The sequence below is a fragment of the Puma concolor genome, chromosome A3 (genome assembly GCF_028749965.1).
Source record: "Puma concolor isolate L17-30 chromosome A3, mPumCon1.1.hap2, whole genome shotgun sequence".
NCBI classification, from domain to species: Eukaryota; Metazoa; Chordata; class Mammalia; order Carnivora; family Felidae; genus Puma; species Puma concolor.
Genome location: NC_141669.1, coordinates 119,686,950 through 119,707,401, shown reverse-complemented (window position 1 = coordinate 119,707,401; position 20,452 = coordinate 119,686,950). Strand labels below are relative to the sequence as shown.

Here is a 20,452-nt window from a genome sequence, read left to right as displayed (position 1 = left end):
CCTTAAACCCGGGGATGAGCTCTTGTCTTCCATTCAGCAAAATACAGGGTCTGATAACAGACATTCTTTCAAATTCTTTAACCGCGACCCATGCTAAGAAACACACTTAATGCAAACACAGAAAAAAGACGTGTTTCATAAAACAATACTTATCCTTACTATGTACAAAGTGTTCCATCTTCTTTTGTTTTTTTTTTGTTTTTTTTGGTCATTACCTACCAGACTGATGTACATCCCATTAACGAGTTGCAACTCATTATTTGCAAAAAAACCGGGAAGCATCTAGGAAAGGGTATTCTTGGGAAAGAAGGTGAACAAGACTCAACATTAGGAAATGAGAAGAAGAAACAGAAGGATGATCTGTACTAGGAAACAACAGATATAAGTAATTTCATGCGGGTGTGGTGAAACTGCAACTTTAATACGTGCATATCATTTAAAAAAGGCTGTTAGGGGTCAAAAGAGCGGATCAATTCTTTGAACCAAGAACACCAGGGACACCAGCAGCTCTGTGGGACCAACTGGAAGGGGATTACAGGGATACTGGTATGCTGTTCCCTGTGAATACAGGTCATCAGAAGTGAGAGGCCTCGGTATTCTGGGAGGCAATGGGATTTAAGGATTCCCAACAGAGTTTCTGTTTGGCACACAGTCTGTTTGACTTTTGGACGCCTTCTTAATATGAATGTCACGAGGTGAACTGTTGAGAGATCCCAAATTAGGTCTGATGCCAAAGATGAGGAACTTCTACACTCCTCAGGAGCAGGGAAACAAAAGGATGTTCTTGGTGAGGAAGAAAAGAGTGAGCCAAAGAGAACACAAAGGAAAGAGACAATCTCAATCACAGAAAATTAAAGAAGATGGTGAAACTTATTCTTCAAGATCGGTGGCAAGGTCTGAGAACAAGCTGCCGGAGTGGTGAGGTTGATTTTACCTTTGTCTTCGCTTGACTGCATCTCTTTTCCCCCTAAATAGTTAATTCTTTAAAATGTTTTGAGCGCCCATGGCAAAAACGGCAAGGAAAACACTAATTTTAAGATTAAAAAAAGGTGGGGGGGACACCTGGGTGGCTCGGTCAGTTAAGCCTCTGACTTCAGCTCAGGTCATGATCTTGCAGTTCGTGAGTTCAAGCCCCACACTGGGCTCTGTGCTGAGAGCTCGGAGCCTGAAGCCTACTTCAGATTCTGTGTCTCCTCTCTGCCCCTCCCCCACTTGCGTGTGCACGCACTCTCTCTCTCTCTCTCTCCAAAATAAACATTAAAAAAAAAAAGATTACAAAAAAAAAAAAAATCAATTCTCACCCTCCAAGTTGTACCAAGGGAGAGAATTCCTTCACACAAATAATTACAGTCCAGAAAAATAACCTGTGATTTTAGGAGTCGCAGAAAAAATGCAGTCAAAGCACAGCAGATAGACGCTTACTCCAGAGAACCTACCAACTGCGCCTATCCTCACATGCTCTGCCCTCCCAGTTCTGCAGGCCAGTGGCTGTGTGCCTCTTTTGGCCAGCCCTCCACTTGCGCACAAGCATCCTATTCCCTCTTGCTTACTCCAACATTCTGTTGCTGCAACTGTCCCTCATGCTTCTCCAGACCTCTCAATTTCTTTACTCTTCCTCCGCAAGCACTGCCACGAACATACAGACATGCTGCTCTACCTTCGGGCCACATGTTGCTTTCTAGCTACTGCCCCATCTCCCGGCTTCCCTCACAGAGCTCTTCAGGAGAGCTGACCATATTCCTGGCACCCCCCACCCTTTCTCCCACCAATGTCACTAAGCCCACTCCGATCAGACTGCTATGCCCCAAACCTTCCAATTAGCTTAACAAATACGTGGCCTGCTATTATGTGCCCAACACCATTCTAGGCCCTCAGAGCAACAGGGAACAGGAAGGACAAAAACTCTCTGCTCCAAAGAGTTTACATTCTCAGGTAAGAAGAGAAACAATATGCTACATTTTGCGTGTTTATCAACTGAAGGTAAGAATGCCGGAGAAAGAAAAGGCAGAGGAGAAAGCATGGAGCATTCAGAGGGAGGAGTGTAATTTTAAATGTACTGGTCAGGGTAGGGTTCACTGCGGTGGTATGTAAAGCAAGGCCTGGAAAAAGTGAGAGAACAAGCCATGTGACTATGTGGGAAAGATCATTTCAAGCAGAGAAAACAGCAAGTACAAAGGCCCTAGAACTGGAAAGTGCCTGGCAAGGAGCCTTTGCTCTGAGCAGAGGGAGACGTGATACAACCTCCATTCTAACAGATAACTCTGGCCACTCTGGTTATATTGAGCACAGAGTGACGGCTGGGACGAGAAACAAGGAGGACGCACGGACACCAAAGAGGAGACTGCGGCGGTAACCCAAGTGAAGATGGCGGTGACTCACACAGGAGGCAGCAGTGGAAGTGGTAACAGCGTCAGATACTGGTTTTGGTCCTGGTCAACAGGGTTGTGAGGGGCTCATTTACCGAAATGGGCAAGACCATAAGAGAAATGAATTCTGGAGAGAGGATGAGAAGTTTGGTTTGAGACAAGTTTGAAATGTCTTTGGAGACACCTAGCTAGCAACACTAAGCAGAAGGCCAGATGTACGGGTCTCAAGTTCAAGTGAGAGGCCAACACTAGACATGTAAATTAGGGAATTATTAGCCTAAAAATGGTTATTTAAGGCCACCGAATTGGATTAAGAGGAACAGACAGTAAAACTAACTAGAGAAGAGGGCTAAGTACTCAACAGGAAGAGGGAAAAGAGGCACAAAGAAACCCCCAAAGGATACTGAAGAGCCACTGCTAGAGAGAGGCGAGGAAAGCTAGGATATGGAGCCCTACTTTCCTGCTGCTGCTGCCGTAACACATTGACCACAAACTCCCTGGCTTAAAATAACATAAATGTACTATTTTAATATTTACTATTAAGGGCCTCTTCTTCCATCTTCAAAATGCATCTCTCCAAAGACTGTTCCAGGATCCTATCTCCTTCTCTGACTCTTGCCCTCCTGCCTCCTTCTTAGAAGGAGCCTGTGATTAGATTGGGTCTACTTGAATAATCCAGATTATCTCCCCACTTCAAGATCCTTAACTTCATCACATCTGTAAAGTCCCTTCTGCCACGTAAGAGTACATTCACAGATTCTGGGGATTAGGACACGGACAACAGGGTGGAGTCAGGGGTATCATTATTCTGTCTACTGCACCAAATGAGAAGAAATGACCAACTGGGCCAAAGGTTACTAAGATCAAGTTACGGTGACCACAGATAAAAATTGGGTAAAAATTCACCGCTGAATTTAGCAACATGGATGTCATCAGCAACTCTGATAAAAGCAATTTCAGTGAAGTGTAGTCAGCAGAGTATGGGAAGAGGGAAAATGGTGGCAGATGAGTAAAGGCAATCTATTTGAGACGTTTTACTATAAAGAACAGAGAAATGTAGGAATATCTGGGTCAAGTAAAAAAGTCTCTTCCACGTGGGAAAAAAAGTACATGATTTTATGGCATAAAGAATGATCCAGTAGACGGAGAAAATGGAGAACTGTTGGAGCTACATCCTTGAGTAGTGAGAAGGAACAGGGCTAACAAAAAAGTAGGGGGCTGGTTTAGAAAACAGCATCATCACCCACCAAAGTAGGAAGAAGAGTCAGCTTATGTGTGTTATTTGTTTTTCCCAGCCACACTCAGCCGTTCAGGTCCAGGAAAGGAACAGAGGAAAAGCTAGATTTCAGAATGGTGGTTATCAGGGGCTGAGCGAAGGAGGAAATGAGTTATTAAATGAGTATAAAGTTTCAGTTTTGCAAGATGAAGAGAGTTCTGGAAATCGGCTGTGCAATAGTGTGAATGTACTTATCAACACTTCTGAAGTGTACCCTTGAAAACAGTTAAGGTGGTAAATTTTGTTAGGTGTATTTTACCGCGATAAAAATCAAAATAGGGGAGCCTGGGTGGCTCAGTCGGTTAAGTGTCCGACTCTTGACTTCAGCTCAGGTCACGATCTCACGGTTTGTGGGATCGAGCCCTGTGCATCTAGCTCTGCACTGACGGCACGGGAGCCCGCTTGGGATTCTCCCCTGCTCTCTCTCAAAATAAATGAACGTTAAAAAAAAAAAATCAAAACAAATTTTTTATTAATTTAAAAAAACTATGAGACATGAGACCTTTAGGTCAGTGAAAACAGATAAATAAAATCACATACATTGCTAGCTTTATGTTAAGTTGCTCCCAATTTTTAGACTGTTCCTGGTAGTACGAATAAATGAGTTGATCCTTATAGTAACAATAAAAGTTGAATTTAACCAGGAGAAAAGCTGGGGTTTGCCAGAAGACCACAGGCAAGAGGACAAAGAAAAACAGGGATTGAGGGTGTACGTAGGGAGTGATTACAAAGACTCCATGCTAAGTGGAGAAAATAAGGGCACAGACAAGTGGAAGCTGGAAAAAGGCAGAAGGAGCAGCAGACTGTTCAGTCTAGAAGAGGGTTCAACTGCTGGAGACGGGGAAGTGGCAGCGCGAGCCGAGACGCGGCATGTGGCCTTTAGACAGCCTCCATGTTGTGTCCTCCAACTAAGCACCCTCCCAGCCTCAAGGCCTCTCCTTGGACTATACTCTCTGCTTGGGTGGCACTTCCTTCCCTCAGAGAGCCTCACGGCTTGATTCCTAATCTTGGGGGTCCTCTGATCAAAGGTCATCTCATCAAAAAGGCTTTCCCTGACCCCCTTTAAAATACAGGTGTGCCTCGGGAGATACTGCAGGTTTAGTTCCAGACCACTGCGATAAAGCAAGTCTCACATAAAGTGAGCCAAGTGAATTTTTTGGGTTCCCAACGCATGCAAACGTTACATTTACACTACGCTGTTCCCCCCCACCCCAAGGTGTGCAATAGCATGATGTTAAAAAAATGCACACATCATAATCAAAAAATACTTTGTTGCCAAAAAATGCCATCACCTGAACTTTCCGTGAGTCCTACTCACTGATCACAGATCATAACAAATATAATGAAAAAGTCTGACATATTGCAAGAATTACCAAAAGGGGACACGGAGACATGAAGTGAGCAAATGCCATGGGGAAAGTGGCACCAATAGACTTCTTGAAGGCACCTCATCTCTCAAAGCCTCAATTTCCTCTGACGCAATATGGGGATATATTCAGTGACCTCAAAAGGTTATCACCAAGAGTAAAAAAAAGTATCTGGCACAGAGCATACTCTATAAACATTAGTTCATGCTTCACTCCTTCCTTTCAATTCTCCATGCATAAAGCGGGAACATTACTTGTCCCTCCCTATTGAAACGGGGGTGATCAGCATGAGGGCAAAACGACATGACTGACAATACACACCCAGCATTCCTGGCATTAAAGGCACTACCATCCACGGGGTGTGTCAGTGTGTACAAATCACACAGCACTCAACCGTAATTTTTTTTAGTAAGAGGATCACGAGTTTAATACCTCCTCTCCTGGCCCCCACATCACACACACAATCTGCCCTGTGTTTTCAACAGACCTGACTTAGGAGTGCTGCGGGTAGTGGCAGGCCTGCATTTCTGCATAGTTCCTAGAATCCCTATTAAAGCTTGGACTATTTCAACAGCTTTGCTGTTTTGCAAAACTCAAACCGCACAGAAGTCTGTATCTCCAAACATAAGCATGTCCTAGGGCCTGATGCCTCAGAGATATGTCCCTCTTCCCTCACCTTTCACCCCAACTCTACCCTCTCACCTGTTATTTTTTCCAAGAGAGAAACATCTTGCACTTCTTGGGGCAAAGAAGCAATTTTCTGCCGGACAGTAGCATCCCCCGATGCAGCATTCTCCAGGTCCTGCAAAGCTTTGATTAGTTCCTCAGTCTGTACAATGAAAACACAAACAACACTGTCCATTAAGATGTAGTAGACTTAAAGAAAATTAGCTAGAAATAAATGAGGTGGAGGCCAATTCTAAAAATAATCATTCCTGACATTTAAAAAACATTGTTCTTAGTACCAGAGCCTATACTGAGGTCAATGATATGGAGTCTAAGAGAATGTACAAAGTTAATTTTTCTAAGTCAATGACAGAACATAAAGAAATTCTACATAATTCTGAAAAAAACAAAAACAAAAAAAACGCCACAACCTTTTAAAAGAGCATGGTTTCGGCAACTGAAAAAAAATGGAGTCTGGTTCATACTGCTAGGTTTCAATGTTCATTTATTTATTTTTGAGAAAGAGAGTGTGAGTGGGGGAGAGGCAGAGAGCGAGGGAGACAGAGAATCTGAAGCAGGCTCTGAGCTCAGGGCTCCAACTCACAAGTTGCAAGATTGTGACCTGAGCTGAAACTAAGAGTCAGAAGCTTAACCGGCCGAGCCACCCAGGAGCCCGGTCACTGCTTAGTTTCAAATAATGTATGGTTTCTAATACAGAACGGTCTTGGTCTCCAGTACAGAACAAAGGCATACACACCAGATGTTGAACAATTGTGCGATGACTGATTAAATGAAATGACACCGCCGACTTCAATTCTTCCTTGGATTTGCTTTACAAAATAAATGTCACAAAGATGACAGTTTCGATTTTGGCAGCCACTCCCAAAATTAAATGTGTCAAACTCATTAATTACAAACAAAGGGGAAAAAGACACAGAAAAGAGCAAACCAAGAATGCATACTCTGTGTATTAAAAAAAGAGGTTTTTAAATCATCAGAAAACAATGAACACCAACAGGTTAGCCAGTCCATAAAAACCCAGGAGACAAACTGACAATGCAGACGGTAGTCAAGTTATCCTACAAGTTGATAATTCAGGCTGTCCTCCTGGAAGTTTTTAAATGGAAAGATATGTAACGCTGTTTTCACTTAACCCACCATCTAAGTCAACATTTTAACATAACACAAATCAGACATGCTTCCTATTTACATGGGTCTTCGCCAGACCCATGTATAATAAAGTAAAGCTGTTTTAGGCAAAATGAAAGGCCATGTAACTCAGTCAAGAGCATAGTCTCTGAGGTCAGTCAGACCCAGATTCAAATGAAGACACTAGGCAAGTTAATCTGTCTCTTTGAGCCTCACTTTCTTTGACAGTAAGTAAAGTAAGTAAGTAAATAAATAAACAGCAAAAATTAAAACCACACAGAGTTCATGAGCTAATTTATATTTAGGGCTAAACAGCGGATATATAATTAAAAATTCAACGGCCTGTTTTAATATTTAAATAGGTTATATTGTAGCAAATTTGCTATTGCTGCACAGACTGTCCTAGAAACTAATGAGTTATTTACTTATTAAAAAAATAACCACGCTGTTGGAGAAAAGCCATGGCAGAGGACATTCAAATGTCTTTGTAGCATTATCTACCCTTTCACAAAAATCTACTTTTTAAGAATATTGTCAATTCCTAGGAGTGAAAAAAAGCCAAGTCCAAATACTCTATAAGACATAAACCCATCCAGGCTCATGGCATGCGAAGACAAAGGCAAGCCTGCTATCTGCCAAGTTTCCCTGGGTGGATCTTGCACCCAGCGCCCCCGGAACTGCCCTCTGGTGATTTTGTACTATTGGTTCCTAGCGCCACCTTGTGGCCATAATCTTCAACTAGAAGTCATGCCACAAAGCGGCTCTGCCCCACTCTCTGGGAGTCCAGACATACCAAGAGGGGTCCTGCAGAAGGATCTTGGGGAGAGTAGCTTCCAGGGTAGTCGTCGTCCTCCTCCTCTTGGATCTGCTGAAAAGTTCGCTTCAGGGATTTCTTCTCTTCTGCTGCTAGAGGAAAGAAATAGGGCACAAACTTGGGTCACGACAGCCCGTGTAGGTAAGAGTCAAATGCTATGCACAATGGGCCACATGCAAAAAAAGGGCAAAAGGGGGTGTACATTTCCAAAGATAGCTTAACGTTAACCTATACGCTAGTTATTTTAAATTGGTGGTAGTTCCCTACATTACTGAAGAGTCAAAAATGGTCTTAGGTCTGTCATCTCACAATGACTCACTGAAAAAAATACTACCGAAAACATGCGTCTAAAAACGAGACTTCCCCAACTAACACATTTCATTAAAAAGCTTATTTCTTAAAAATAAAAGGTAACAAGAGAAGTAAAGTGGCAAGAAACCCATGAGACAATATAACAAAGCGAGCCAATATACGGGAGGGTTTGTAGAGAATATACTGCATATTAAATGGAACACTATATACTTCCCAGGAGGACTTCAGAAAATAAAAACAGGCATTCCCCACTTTTCTAAAGCTTGCTTTTATGAAAGACCTACAGTAACAGCATCCGTTTTCACTAACCAAAACAAATTCAGAGAGGATATTTGCTTTCGCAAAGAAAGGCAAAAAGTGAATAGTGGTCAGCATTTGTTTTGAAGGGAGCATTGACAGAGGTGGTGTGCACCCCAAGCAGCCAGAGGGGCCCGCCAAGTTCATTCCAGAAACTACACTCAGAATTTCAACATAAAGCCACCAGAGCTTTGAGCTGTATCTGTGAGCATCTGTGCTTCATCTCGATTTATTTTGTGCATCTGTTAGCAAGATGTGGCCTAAGGTATCAGAAAAGCCTAAGAGAGGTTATTTTTGGAGTCTGGGAATGCTCAAAACTTTTTCCATATAAATTAACGGTAACTGCTTCTTCACTTTATTCCAACTTGGCTTAGGAAAGGTTTCATAGATACGGTCTACTTTCGATAGCAGGAGAAACCTGTAGTAGAGAGAAACCAACCAATAAAATTGTGTCAGAAACTCTAAACACCCACGCTATGATAGGCATGTCCATTTCAAAACTCTTTCCTTTTGCATCAAATTGGACAATACAAAATAAATGCCAAACATCTGTGGGACACAAGTCTAAATGACACGTTCAGGCTTGGAAAGCAAAGAAACAATGGTACACCTAACGTGTGCCAGGCGCTGCAACAGCTTCTGTACATTTAGTCCTTCCAGCAACCCTAAGATGTAGTCTCTCCATCTTGCAGGTGAGAAAATGGGAGGCCCAGAGAGGTTAAATAACTCATCTAAAGGTATGTACGACTTTAAAAAAATCTGTGCTCTTTCCACTGCAGTCAAATTTCTTAGCAGCACACAATCACTCTCTCATCTGTCAAATGACAGGTCGCCATGCACCTGCCTTAGAACTCTGTGAGTTATAAACAGAATAACGTACACTTCTTGCTTAATTAAACACTTTCTCCTGGAAAGAAGGATGTAGTTCCTGTTTCTACCTTACACATTAACTCACCAAACTATGCTTGATGTGAAAGCCAAGTCAGTATCACGGGTTCTATTTTTTGTTAATGCTTTGCTCCTCTGTTCTACTAAATATCTGCAACACAAGCAGGCCTCACTTTGCGTGATTCTATTATGCATGGATTTGCTACCACAGTTTATTTATTTATTTTTTTTTTTAAATTTTTTTTTTTTTCAACGTTTATTTATTTTGGGGACAGAGAGAGACAGAGCATGAACGGGCGAGGGGCAGAGAGAGAGGGAGACACAGAATCGGAAACAGGCTCCAGGCTCTGAGCCATCAGCCCAGAGCCCGACGCGGGGCTCGAACTCACGGAGCGCGAGATCGTGACCTGGCTGAAGTCGGACGCTTAACCGACTGCGCCACCCAGGCGCCCCCTACCACAGTTTAAATAACACCAGTCCCCCAACAACACAGTCCAAATTTCAGTTACTGTGGCATATTAACTCTGAGTAACTACATAAAGAACAAACTTCACTAACTTCAGTCCACAAACCACTGCATAAATAATACAAATGCATCACGATTGGTGACCACATCACTTCTTTCAAGGTCAGTGGCTGGTCACTGCACAGCTGTTCTTTCAGTTCACACACCACCAGCAAAGTGTTTAGCTGTGTTGTCTCCCAGTGATCAAATGCACATGGCATTTTATAAAAATGATTAGTCAAAACAGGGAACTGGCTGAAAATGACAAAGATGAAAGAGCAGCCCAGAAACTAAAACTAAAGCTCATGACGGAAGCGAATGGAATGTCACGAGAGCTGGAGAAGACGTAGCTGGCGGAGGGGACACTGGTGCTGCCACACCCTTCCAGAAACTCTAGGTCCGCAGCCAGAGTCACCTGGGGAAAGCCAGCTTGTCCACAGAAATGAAGAAAGTGGTTGTGACGAAAAGGATGACCGTGTCCCAGAGGAAGCAACGCTAACAACACTTCACGCTTCGGGAACTCTCCAACTTATCTCACGACACGGCAGGCACAAAGGCTAAGCTGCCGGAAGCTGATCCAAACTTCTAGGACACTTGCTCCGTACCACAGATGACACAGGAAGGCAAGCTCTGCACAAACCCCTCTTGTTAAGCTCATTACAAAGAAATAAAACACTTTAATTCTCAATGTTTCTAACGTTTTATGTGACAGCATGCTAGGCAACCATGAGTGTTACTATCTTTTCTGTTTCCCTATAGATTTGTAATGAACAGTGAGTTTTTTATTCTCTGACAAAGAATTTTTAAAAGTCATAGAACGATCATAATTTTTCCCATTAAGATCATTTTGCGTGGTTTCAGCTCACATGGTCATTTTTATAGTCCTGCACTATGCAAAATAAGGACAGCTATATTTGTAGAATAATCTAATGGTATATAATTTGCATATGAAGTATCTAACAGTACTAAGCACACACTAGCTGCTAATTAATATGCAGCGTAGAGTATGACCCAAGTAGACACTTGGCCACCACAGCATCAAAGAGGCCCCTGAGTCAGGAGTCACCAACAAAAATAAGCACATGAGCAAAACAATTTTTTAAATATTTTTTGGCTCACTTCCAAGCACCTAGAACAGTGCTCGATTAAATAATTGTTAAATACGCTAAGAACGGTAGAAAAATTACAAAACTTGAATCTTTCAGCTTTCAAACTTCCATACAGAAGTTATTATATATAAAAGCCGCACACCGTTTAGTATCTCCGGACATTCAGAATCACTGAATTTGGGCACTGGAAAGCCTTAGACAGATCTATGTCTTTGCTTTCAACCCACCTCGTTTGGGCCCTGTAGCCAAAGTCACCTGCCTCCGAAACTGGAGTGCTTTCTACCACTTCATGCTGCCACTCGCTCATGGCATTACAAGACTGAAATCAAACTAATGAAAATAATCACAGGCCCATTTCTGTCCTTTGTCCTCCCGGTGGAAGAGGGTGTAATAAGAAAAGACCACGTCATCCTACTTCAATTCTCTCCTCTTTCCACTTGGAGGACCTATTGGAAATGCATTATCATGACTTCCTCCCTAAGCCTCCTCCTTTCCTGAGCTACCTACCTACTCACACTATGAACACTTCCACTGGCCCCATCTTCCAAGTACATCACCTTGGAGACCACCAAGATCTCTCCCGAAGTTCTAACTTCCAGCAGAGTCTATGCTTCTGAGAGGAACCTTACGGATCTCTCCTGTCTGTTCCTTCCCATTATTGCCTCTTATCAGTAATGCGGCCTTCTCCATGCCTGGTCCAGACCACTGTCCCAACTGGTCTCCTTGCATCTAGTCACTCCTTTTTCAACTCAGACTATACTCTTATGAAATGAAATCACCCACTGCACCTCTCTCTCTGCTCAAAAACCTGTAATGGCCTCTAACGATGTGACAGTAATCAATGCCTACTAGTGGTAACCGCACGAATCATCATCTCCCCCTACGTCCACAGCACTTGGCCCTTGCTACTTTGAATGGCCACTGGCAGGCATGGGCCTTATCTCTCTGATAGAAACATTAAGCATCTTATTTCTTTACATTCCTATAATACCTAGGAAAGTGTCAACAGACCCAAGCTGGAAACCTCCTGAAAGCAGAGGCGGCATAGAGCTTGGAAGATGTTAGTGCTGTGCCAAAAATGACTATATTGCTTCCATTTACACTAACAGGACAGCCTGCTCTGGTAACTCTGCCCTGATTCATCTGTACAAAGTCAGCAGTTACGACGCCTGGGATTCTCAATCTAGCCAGGCAGCTACTAAAAACAGCCTAGGAAATCTGTCAGTCAACAACATACCCTCCCACTATCAATTCAGCTTCCGACCACAGTATTTACACTTCATTTTTGACTTATTCAACCACTCTGTTACAGGCAGGGCAAACACTACGGGTGGCTCCAATCTGCCTGTCCTCATGTCGTATACCGTCTATTCTATTCTCCAACCTGTCCCTGTGTCTCTAGGGGCCTTGTACTTGGCTAACATTCAAGTAATCCTGGTTACCTAAGCATTTATCATGTGTCTCTTGGAGACCTGATTGTGATAGAATTTCACACACTATGGCAGACTATGAAATTAATTTTAAGGCAAAAAGCCTGAAAGCCCCAAATCATTTTATGAAATGCAGTCATCTACCTGTAAAGCTAGGTCTTCCAGACAATCCACCTGAAATTTTCTGGGATTAAAAAACAAGCAGAAAAAACCCCAAACCCACAGATCTGATGTTACTTTTAGAATGAAAAAGAATCAGGAAATATCGTTTACAACAGCTCCCTCATTCTTTGTTCTCTCCCTGCAAAATAAAGGCAACTTTTATTTTTTTTTTTTCATTTTTTTTTTTTTTTCAACGTTTATTTATTTTTTGGGACAGAGAGACAGAGCATGAATGGGGGAGGGGCAGAGAGAGAGGGAGACACAGAATCGGAAACAGGCTCCAGGCTCTGAGCCATCAGCCCAGAGCCTGACGCGGGGCTCGAACTCACGGGCCGTGAGATCGTGACCTGGCTGAAGTCGGACGCTTAACCGACTGCGCCACCCAGGCGCCCCTAAAGGCAACTTTTAAAAGAAGCATATCAAACTTTACTCACAGAAAGATCCGAAGCAAAGCTCTGCTGCTGGAGGTACCATCCTGAAAGCACTCATCAGTACCGTCTAATCGAACTAAGTGCCCAGGTCCAGACCTGAACACCTGGGGACGCTGGGCCTGGAGCTCGTGCTCTTAACCACTATGCCTTCTAGTCTTGCACAAAATCTGGGGGACTGAAAATACTAAGCGTCTTCCTGTGTTTGCCACTGGCTCATACTGAGAAACTTAGAACATTAGATATTAAAACCTCAATCAAATAAAAGTCATATCGCCACTTTGTTAATAACATCTTACCTCCGTTATCTCAAATGACCCTCACAACAACACTATGGGGTATTAATACTAACAGACACATGGTACAGTGAAGAACCCAAAGCTCAAGAAGTCAAATGCTACGCACAAGGTCACAGAGGTCGGAAGTAACGGAGCTGGGATCCATACTCTGGAAGTCTGGTTTCAAATCCTTGCTCTGAAGAGCTAAATTAACTATATTAAGGTCCAGGAAAGTTGGGTGACGTACTCATAATAAACTCATATCCTAATTTAAGTCTACTGAATCCATGTATTTTAAGAAAACAGGCTTTAAAGTTGTATAGACCTAAACATGAATTTTCCACTTCCCAATTTCTTTTCTAAATCCTTCTACAACTGTAGGATACTGTGTGATTCATGTGTGACTTAAGTAAATGAAATTCCACGTAGTCGAGTGACAGCTTGAGTATTCCCACGAACAGTGAGACAACTTTAGAACACCTGGGGAGACGGGTATATAAACCCAAGAAACTTCCAGTTCTAAAACAAAATTCCTAAGCTCATTTATTCTCCACTGTCAAGGTTCCACAGAAAAATTTTTATTTCAAAGGTAAACTCTAGCGGGGCGCCTGGGTGGCGCAGTCGGTTAAGCGTCCGACTTCAGCCAGGTCAAGATCTCGCGGTCCGTGAGTTCGAGCCCCGTATCAGGCTCTGGGCTGATGGCTCAGGGCCTGGAGCCTGTTTCCGATTCTGTGTCTCCCTCTCTCTCTGCTCCTCCCCCGTTCATGCTCTGTCTCTCTCTGTCCCAAAAATAAATAAACGTTGAAAAAAAAAAATTAAAAAAAAAACAAAACAAAAAAAAACAAAGGTAAACTCTAGAATTGTCTCATGACAAAGAAATATCATGAATCAAAGCTGAAAATATAAAAGGACAATTTGAATTCTGAAATAAACTTCTGGAGGACTTACCAATATTTTGAAAGGACTGAGGTAAAATATTTTGGTAACTCAGGTCCAAAGACAACACAAGACCTAACACATATGTTGGAACCTTTAGCTCTGTGCTTCCATGTTTATAGCACAGAGAAAGAGAAATTACCTTCAGATCAGCACTGTCCTCCACACAGAGTACTGCTTCGACCGCTGTTAACATCTAGATGCTCAAAGAAATCAGAAACCCAAAGGAGCTGTTTTCAAATGTACCACTACCATAAACTCGCCAATTCGCCTGGCTGCTCCCTGAGCACAAAACTATTTCTCGCTCCTCTGCTCAGTCCTACAGCATCTAGCATAGACGTTTACTCAAAGCACATGTCTGGCAAATGCTTGTTGAATTGAAACTCAACTCTTAGTTTCCAACGTTGTCTCGCAGAGCTCTCCTCCTTGCCCAAAGGTGTTCTAAAAACTCAGCACTGCTTACCAAGGAAATTTAAGAGTAAAGAATGCTGAGTAATTCCCCAACGCTGTGCAGAACACCTCCAAAAGGCACGATACAAACACTACCAGAATCTAAAGTAGGAAATACCCTACTTTTCAGAAGCTTCCACCAGAGTGACCTCAAAATTGTTTTCCATCACCTTTAAGTAAAACAACAACGACCTGCAGTCTGAAAGCACTTATGTCATTCTCACAAAGCCTCTAACTTGGTAGTTTTACAGGAAAGTTGTTCTACCTTGAAATGCATAGAAACTCAGACCTGGGAGAGATCATAAAAAGTATACAATAAAGGGGGGGCTGAATGAATGATATTGACACGTCAACTAACCACAGTTAAAGGCCACAGCAGAGGCATGTACAAAGTACCAGAGGAACATGGAGGGAATGGTTACATGTGCCCAGACAAGGTAGGGAAGATGTCAAAATGAGAATAGCATTCTTAAAGAATGAGTTCACCACACAGTGAAAGGGACAGAGGACATTTCAGGCAGAGGTAACACCGGACGCAAAGGAAGAGGTACCAAGAGAACATCCAGAAGGGAAATGGGTATGGCCAAAGACTATGGTGTGTGTGAGGCAATGGCAGCAGAATCTGGGAAAGTAAGCTAATTTCAGACTATAAAGGGTCCTAAGTATTATGTTAGCCCTTAGACTTATTCCTCCAGGCGATGAGTTCATGTACAGTCAGCTCAGGTCTGTAGCCCAGAAACACGTCGTGCCATTTCAAATTAAACCGCAACTAACCACAAACCCAAGAACCACATAATGTTTGATGTTACTCCTCTTTAACGTAAGCTCTTATGAGTGTGTGAGGTTCACACACTTGTGTGTACACACTTCTGGAGGGTATCCTGGGTTCAGTGAAGACCAAAGTCAACTGTAGGCTGCAAACTGACAAACATCAAAAGTATGTCTCCAAACCACACCAATATTTAATGAAGCCAAGTTCTGAGAGGGCCAAGGGACATATCAGACCCTGTAGGGGTCAGTGGCAGGGCTAGGACAAAACCTCAGTCCGGGGAGTTTCCTAGTTCCCCACAACTAAACAACATTGTTTACCTTTCCCTTGTGCAAGGAAAAGTCTCTGCAAGGCAGGAGAGAGCCAAGGAGGATACACGGCAAAGTTACGGGTGTGAGATGATGAATAGCATGAATACTAGAACCAGGCTTACACGCTGCAAGCACTACATAAATTCTCACCATCATTTACGAGCATCTCTCTGAAGAATCATACAATCGCTGGTGGTTCACAGCAACCCCCACTGCAGCTTTTCATATGTGATTCGAAAGTAGGCAAAGACCAAGAGCTGTAAACATGTGGTGATGTTTCTACCTTTGGGGGGAGGGCTCTTGGAGTCCTCCATAGACAGCTTCAGCTGCTGTATGAACTCGCCGCCATACACACTTCTTTCTTGCCAGATGTTCAGCAATCTTTCTAAAGGTTTTTTACAGCCTTCATCTGCCTCTCTGCCCAGAAAAGACGAAAAGATATATATAAGCTTAAGATGTTTTGCTTTTATTAGGACAGATCTACTTTAAAAACAACAAAAACTGACTAAATGATTGGCATATTTAAAAACAGAAGGACGAGTGAGATACATATCGTGATGAACAGATACCCAAAATTTGACCAGAACTACATTCTTCCTTGGTGCACAGAAAAGACAGAGGGATTATGTTATAGAAGTAATCTGTGTCCTTGACCTCCTTTTAAAGATGGGGTAAATAGGGCAACAAGCCAATAGCGGGTTTTTACAGACAATTATCAAAAATTGATCATTTCAATTGTGACCACTTGCTTTTCAGGAAGACATTAATAGAAACGTAGTGCCAGACTTTCTGCTGGAAAACAAACCTAAAGGGTCAAAACCTTAAAGGATACAGAAAAAAATGATTTAAAAAAATAAAACATTTACAATGGGGAATAAATTCACCACCACTCATCAAAGCTAACACAGCAACACCGCTATATGTATAAATAGAATCATACACACGTATATGCCAAGACTGATCTCCACTTAAATGAACTACTTCATACTTATTTTAATTCTGGGTCAGGTCATAGTCCTCATTCACACAAAGGTGTCTAATGGATAATCTTAGAATACACTGAGAATATAGCCCTCTGTAATTTATGTCTGAAAGAAGCTGCACAGTTTTTTTTCTGATGTATTACACTCTTGAAACAGTATTTTCAAAGAGATAACTGTAACTCACACCCTGCCCGCGAGATGACCGTAACTAGCACTCCGCGTGCAGCAGCTGCTTACCAGAAAATGTCAGAGAATGGGAAGACTTTCTGAAAGGAAAACAAATTCCTCACCATCCACAGTGTTACTATGAATTGTTCTGGTTGGTAAAGCTGTCTGGATGTCAGTGATCTTACCCTGAGTGACTTTCAACAAGAAGGGATAAGCTGACATCTTAGTTTCTAAGCCAGTGTCTTTAACATGAACTTCAAGAAGAAATCATACCGAATTCAACAGAGATGGGAACTTCATCCACCCTCAGCCCCGACAGCACTCTTCTAAAACTTATGTTAACAGTCAACATAACATGAGGGCTCAGCTTGATCTGGTCAGAATGCATTATTTATGAAATATTAGTGGCAAATCTCACTGAATCAGGGCCAAAGTACTATATCAGGGTTCTTACAAAATTGTTTTTGCTCAAACTTTTTTTTTAGTCAGAGGTGAAGTGAAGGGGGAAAAAAAGGAAACAATTTTCAATGACAGTTTATAAAACTTAGAGATAAGACCTAATTAGCTGATATTTGTGATAAAAACACTTTTATTCCACCTTCAGCATACATCTGGAAACAAATGACTTCTCACTTCTTCCTCTGCTGTCCACCTGGTCCAAGCCACTATCATCTCTTGCCAGATGACTGGTCCCTGCTTCCACGCTTGTCCTCCTACAAGCTCACCTCAAGCTTTAAAACTTCTAGCTCTGGCCTCAGAGCAGATTATGTCACTCTTTTGCTCAAAACTGCCAATGGTTTTTCCCTCAGAATAAAACCGAAAGTTCTTAAAAAGCCTACAAAGCCATTCTCAGCAGAGCTTATTATTTCTCTGACCTCACCTACTCTCTCTCCCTCCTTCGCTCACCAACAGCTACCCTGGCATTCTTGTCGCCTCAGGGCTTTTGCACTTAAAGTTCACTTTGCCTGGAACCCCATTTCCCTACATGGTGGCATGGCTCAGGTATCCTTTCCTAATCTCCCTATTTAAAATCATGCTCCCGGAGCACCTGGGTGGCTCAGTCGGTTAAGCGTCCAACTTGGGCTCAGGTCATGATCTTCCAATTCGTGGGCTGGAGCCCAGGGTCAGGCTCTGTGCTGACAGCTCGGAGCCTGGAGGCTGCTTCGGATGCTGCGTCTCCCTCTCTCTCTGCCCCTCCCCCACTCATGCTCGGTTTCTCTCTCAAAAAATGAATAAACATAAAAAGCTAAAAATAATTATTCTCCCTACTCCATTAACTTAGCTTCTGATAAGCTATATAGCTGACTTGTTTATATTCTGTCCATTTGGATATAACTTCCACAGGGCCAAGCGATTTGTCTTCTCAGACCCCCACTGCTACCCACCCTAGAACAGGCACAATATCTGTCTAATTGTAATCTTTTTTTTTTTTTGAAAATTTTAGATAGATTTCAGTAGGCCATACAAATAGTTACCTTTCAGCAGCCATTTTCCCACAACAAAGCCACCGGGTCAGACACCAGCTAAACAACTCCTCGGGGCCTTCAATGAGGTTTAGGAAATACTGTGCTTGGAATACAAAGAACAAGGCCCAGGGCCTAACCCATCGGCCCCTTCCCTTTCCAGACCCCAACGTGGGCTTCGCATTCTAGCAGCACTCAACCATACGTATCTTCTATTCAGAACTTGCTCCCTCTTGCCCACGTGCCTTTGCTCATGCCATCTCCTTGAAAGCAGAACAAGGTGAAGAGGGAGAAGTTGTGGGTAATATATAAGATGACTTAAGTACATAAGGAGCAGAAGAATCTGGAGGGAGAGAGTGGAATTAGATTACGAGGGCCCCGAATGTCATATTAAGTATGTGGCCTTTATCCTGAAGGCAATGAGAAATCACTGATGAGGTCAAATGTATGGTTTAGAAAATAAAATAACTAGGATAACCAAATCACAACTAATCAGAACTTAATTAACTGGTTGATAATTTTAACACACAATCTGTTCTCTGCAAATTCTGTTCACTTAAAAGAGAAACCTATCGTGACAAATTCTTATCAAGGATTTAGTTAAGGAGCCAGGGGACCACAATGCAGACTAAATATTTGGGACTCCATTTAGACTAAGAATGACTCGCGGTCCAGCTTCGACCAACGTCACTATATGCAATGGAAACTGATACACAAACCTGTAATAACCAAGTCATTTTTAAAAGGCTTTTACCACTAAAGGCGAAAGCCAAAAGGGGGCTCTATAGTTAAAACTGGTGAATGTAATTAACCAGGATAGGCTAATTCCTGAAGCAATGTAGTAAATGAAGATTCTGCCCGCTAAGTTTCAAAGCTACAAGATACAACAGTCAAGAAATCTTTTTACTCATGAGGTTTTGCCGTAAGCAGCTCAAGTGAACTGGAAATCCCGTTAGCACTTGGAATGAGGTACAACTAAAGCAATAAAGTAGTTTGATATCAGACAGAACTATCTTTCCAGGTTGCACTAACTCCATTCTAAACTGAGAAATCTTTGGGGCGCCTGGGTGGCGCAGTCGGTTAAGCGTCCGACTTCAGCCAGGTCACGATCTCGCGGTCCGTGAGTTCGAGCCCCGCGTCGGGCTCTGGGCTGATGGCTCAGAGCTGGAGCCTGTTTCCGATTCTGTGTCTCCCTCTCTCTCTGCCCCTCCCCTGTTCATGCTCTGTCTCTCTCTGTCCCAAAAATAAATAAAACGTTGAAAAAAAAAATGTTTAAACTGAGAAATCTTTAAGTGAAAAAGACACCAAAAAGTCCTTGCCATTAATCAATGAATAAGTGGAAAATCATTACTAAATACATATACGACTTATGTTAAACACAAATTAGTATGCATTTCAATTCCGATTATAAATCCAATCACCGCAAAACTGATCTGAAAAGTGCAAACTGTGTATTATACACAGAATTGTTGCTTGAAATGTCAGCTGAGGCCTTGCCAAGTCAGCTTGGGGCCTTTTCTTCTTCCGGCACTTCCTTGGTATACTCACCATAATCTGTGTGTTCCTGTCTTGTGCCAGGCACAGTAGCACTGTAATAGGCCTACTAAAGGCAGGAATTCTTTCTAAATATCCTCAGCACTTCCAACAGAGCCTCATGTGAAACTGGAGCAGAAATGTTCCACTGCCAATAGCTCAGAAAAGAATCAGCATAGCAAGCCTGAGACCGTTACCCTTAGAAAAGGCCTGCTCACCAGGCTGGCCCTTGGCTGTCACCTGGAAACTTGGGTTTCTGGAGCGTTCTTGCAATTTCCTAACTGATAATCAGGGTAGTTTACTGTGCCTAAACTGTTTGTGCAAACAATGTAATTTATGCTGAATACCTGCTTTCTTTCTGGGAGTCTGGAATTTTGGCAGAGAGTATCTGTGGCTAACGCCAATAAAAACCCTAGGCGCTGAGTCTCTAATGAGCTTCCCAGGTACACAACACTTGACACGTGTTGTGGCAATTCAAAGATGGAGGAATTCAGTATGTTTTGTGTGACCCCGCTGTGAGAGGACTCTTGGAAGCTTATACCTGGTTTCCCCTGGACTGTGTCCCATGCGCCTTTTCCTTTGCTGATTTTGCTTTGTATACTTCCAACGTAATAAATCACAGCTGTAAGCGAGACTATACGCAGAGCGCTACGAGTCCTCCTAGCAAGTCTCCAATCCTGGAGTATCCGTGGGGATCCATGACACAACAGTAAATAAATATATATATGGTGATAACCTCAAGTTTATGTCTCCAGAAGTTAATTTCCTCCTCAGCTTCAGACTATTTCATCC

The 20,452-nt window shown here is 42.6% G+C and overlaps 1 protein-coding gene across 2 annotated transcripts in view; it reads right to left on the bottom strand.

Moving 5' to 3' along the window:
• RPRD1B (regulation of nuclear pre-mRNA domain containing 1B) overlaps nucleotides 1–20,452 on the bottom strand; it is a 52,388-nt gene that overhangs the window by 22,903 nt on the left and 9,033 nt on the right. Inside the window, exons 3-5 of one of the 2 annotated variants that reach the window (XM_025932251.2) lie at nucleotides 15,797–15,930; nucleotides 7,618–7,727; nucleotides 5,712–5,838 (exon numbers count right to left, since the gene is read on the bottom strand). In XM_025932251.2, coding sequence (XP_025788036.1) covers nucleotides 5,712–5,838; nucleotides 7,618–7,727; nucleotides 15,797–15,930 — 371 coding nt within the window. Of the gene's footprint in view, nucleotides 1–5,711; nucleotides 5,839–7,617; nucleotides 7,731–15,796; nucleotides 15,931–20,452 lie in introns of both variants that reach the window. The other variant, XM_025932250.2, reaches the window with a different exon arrangement.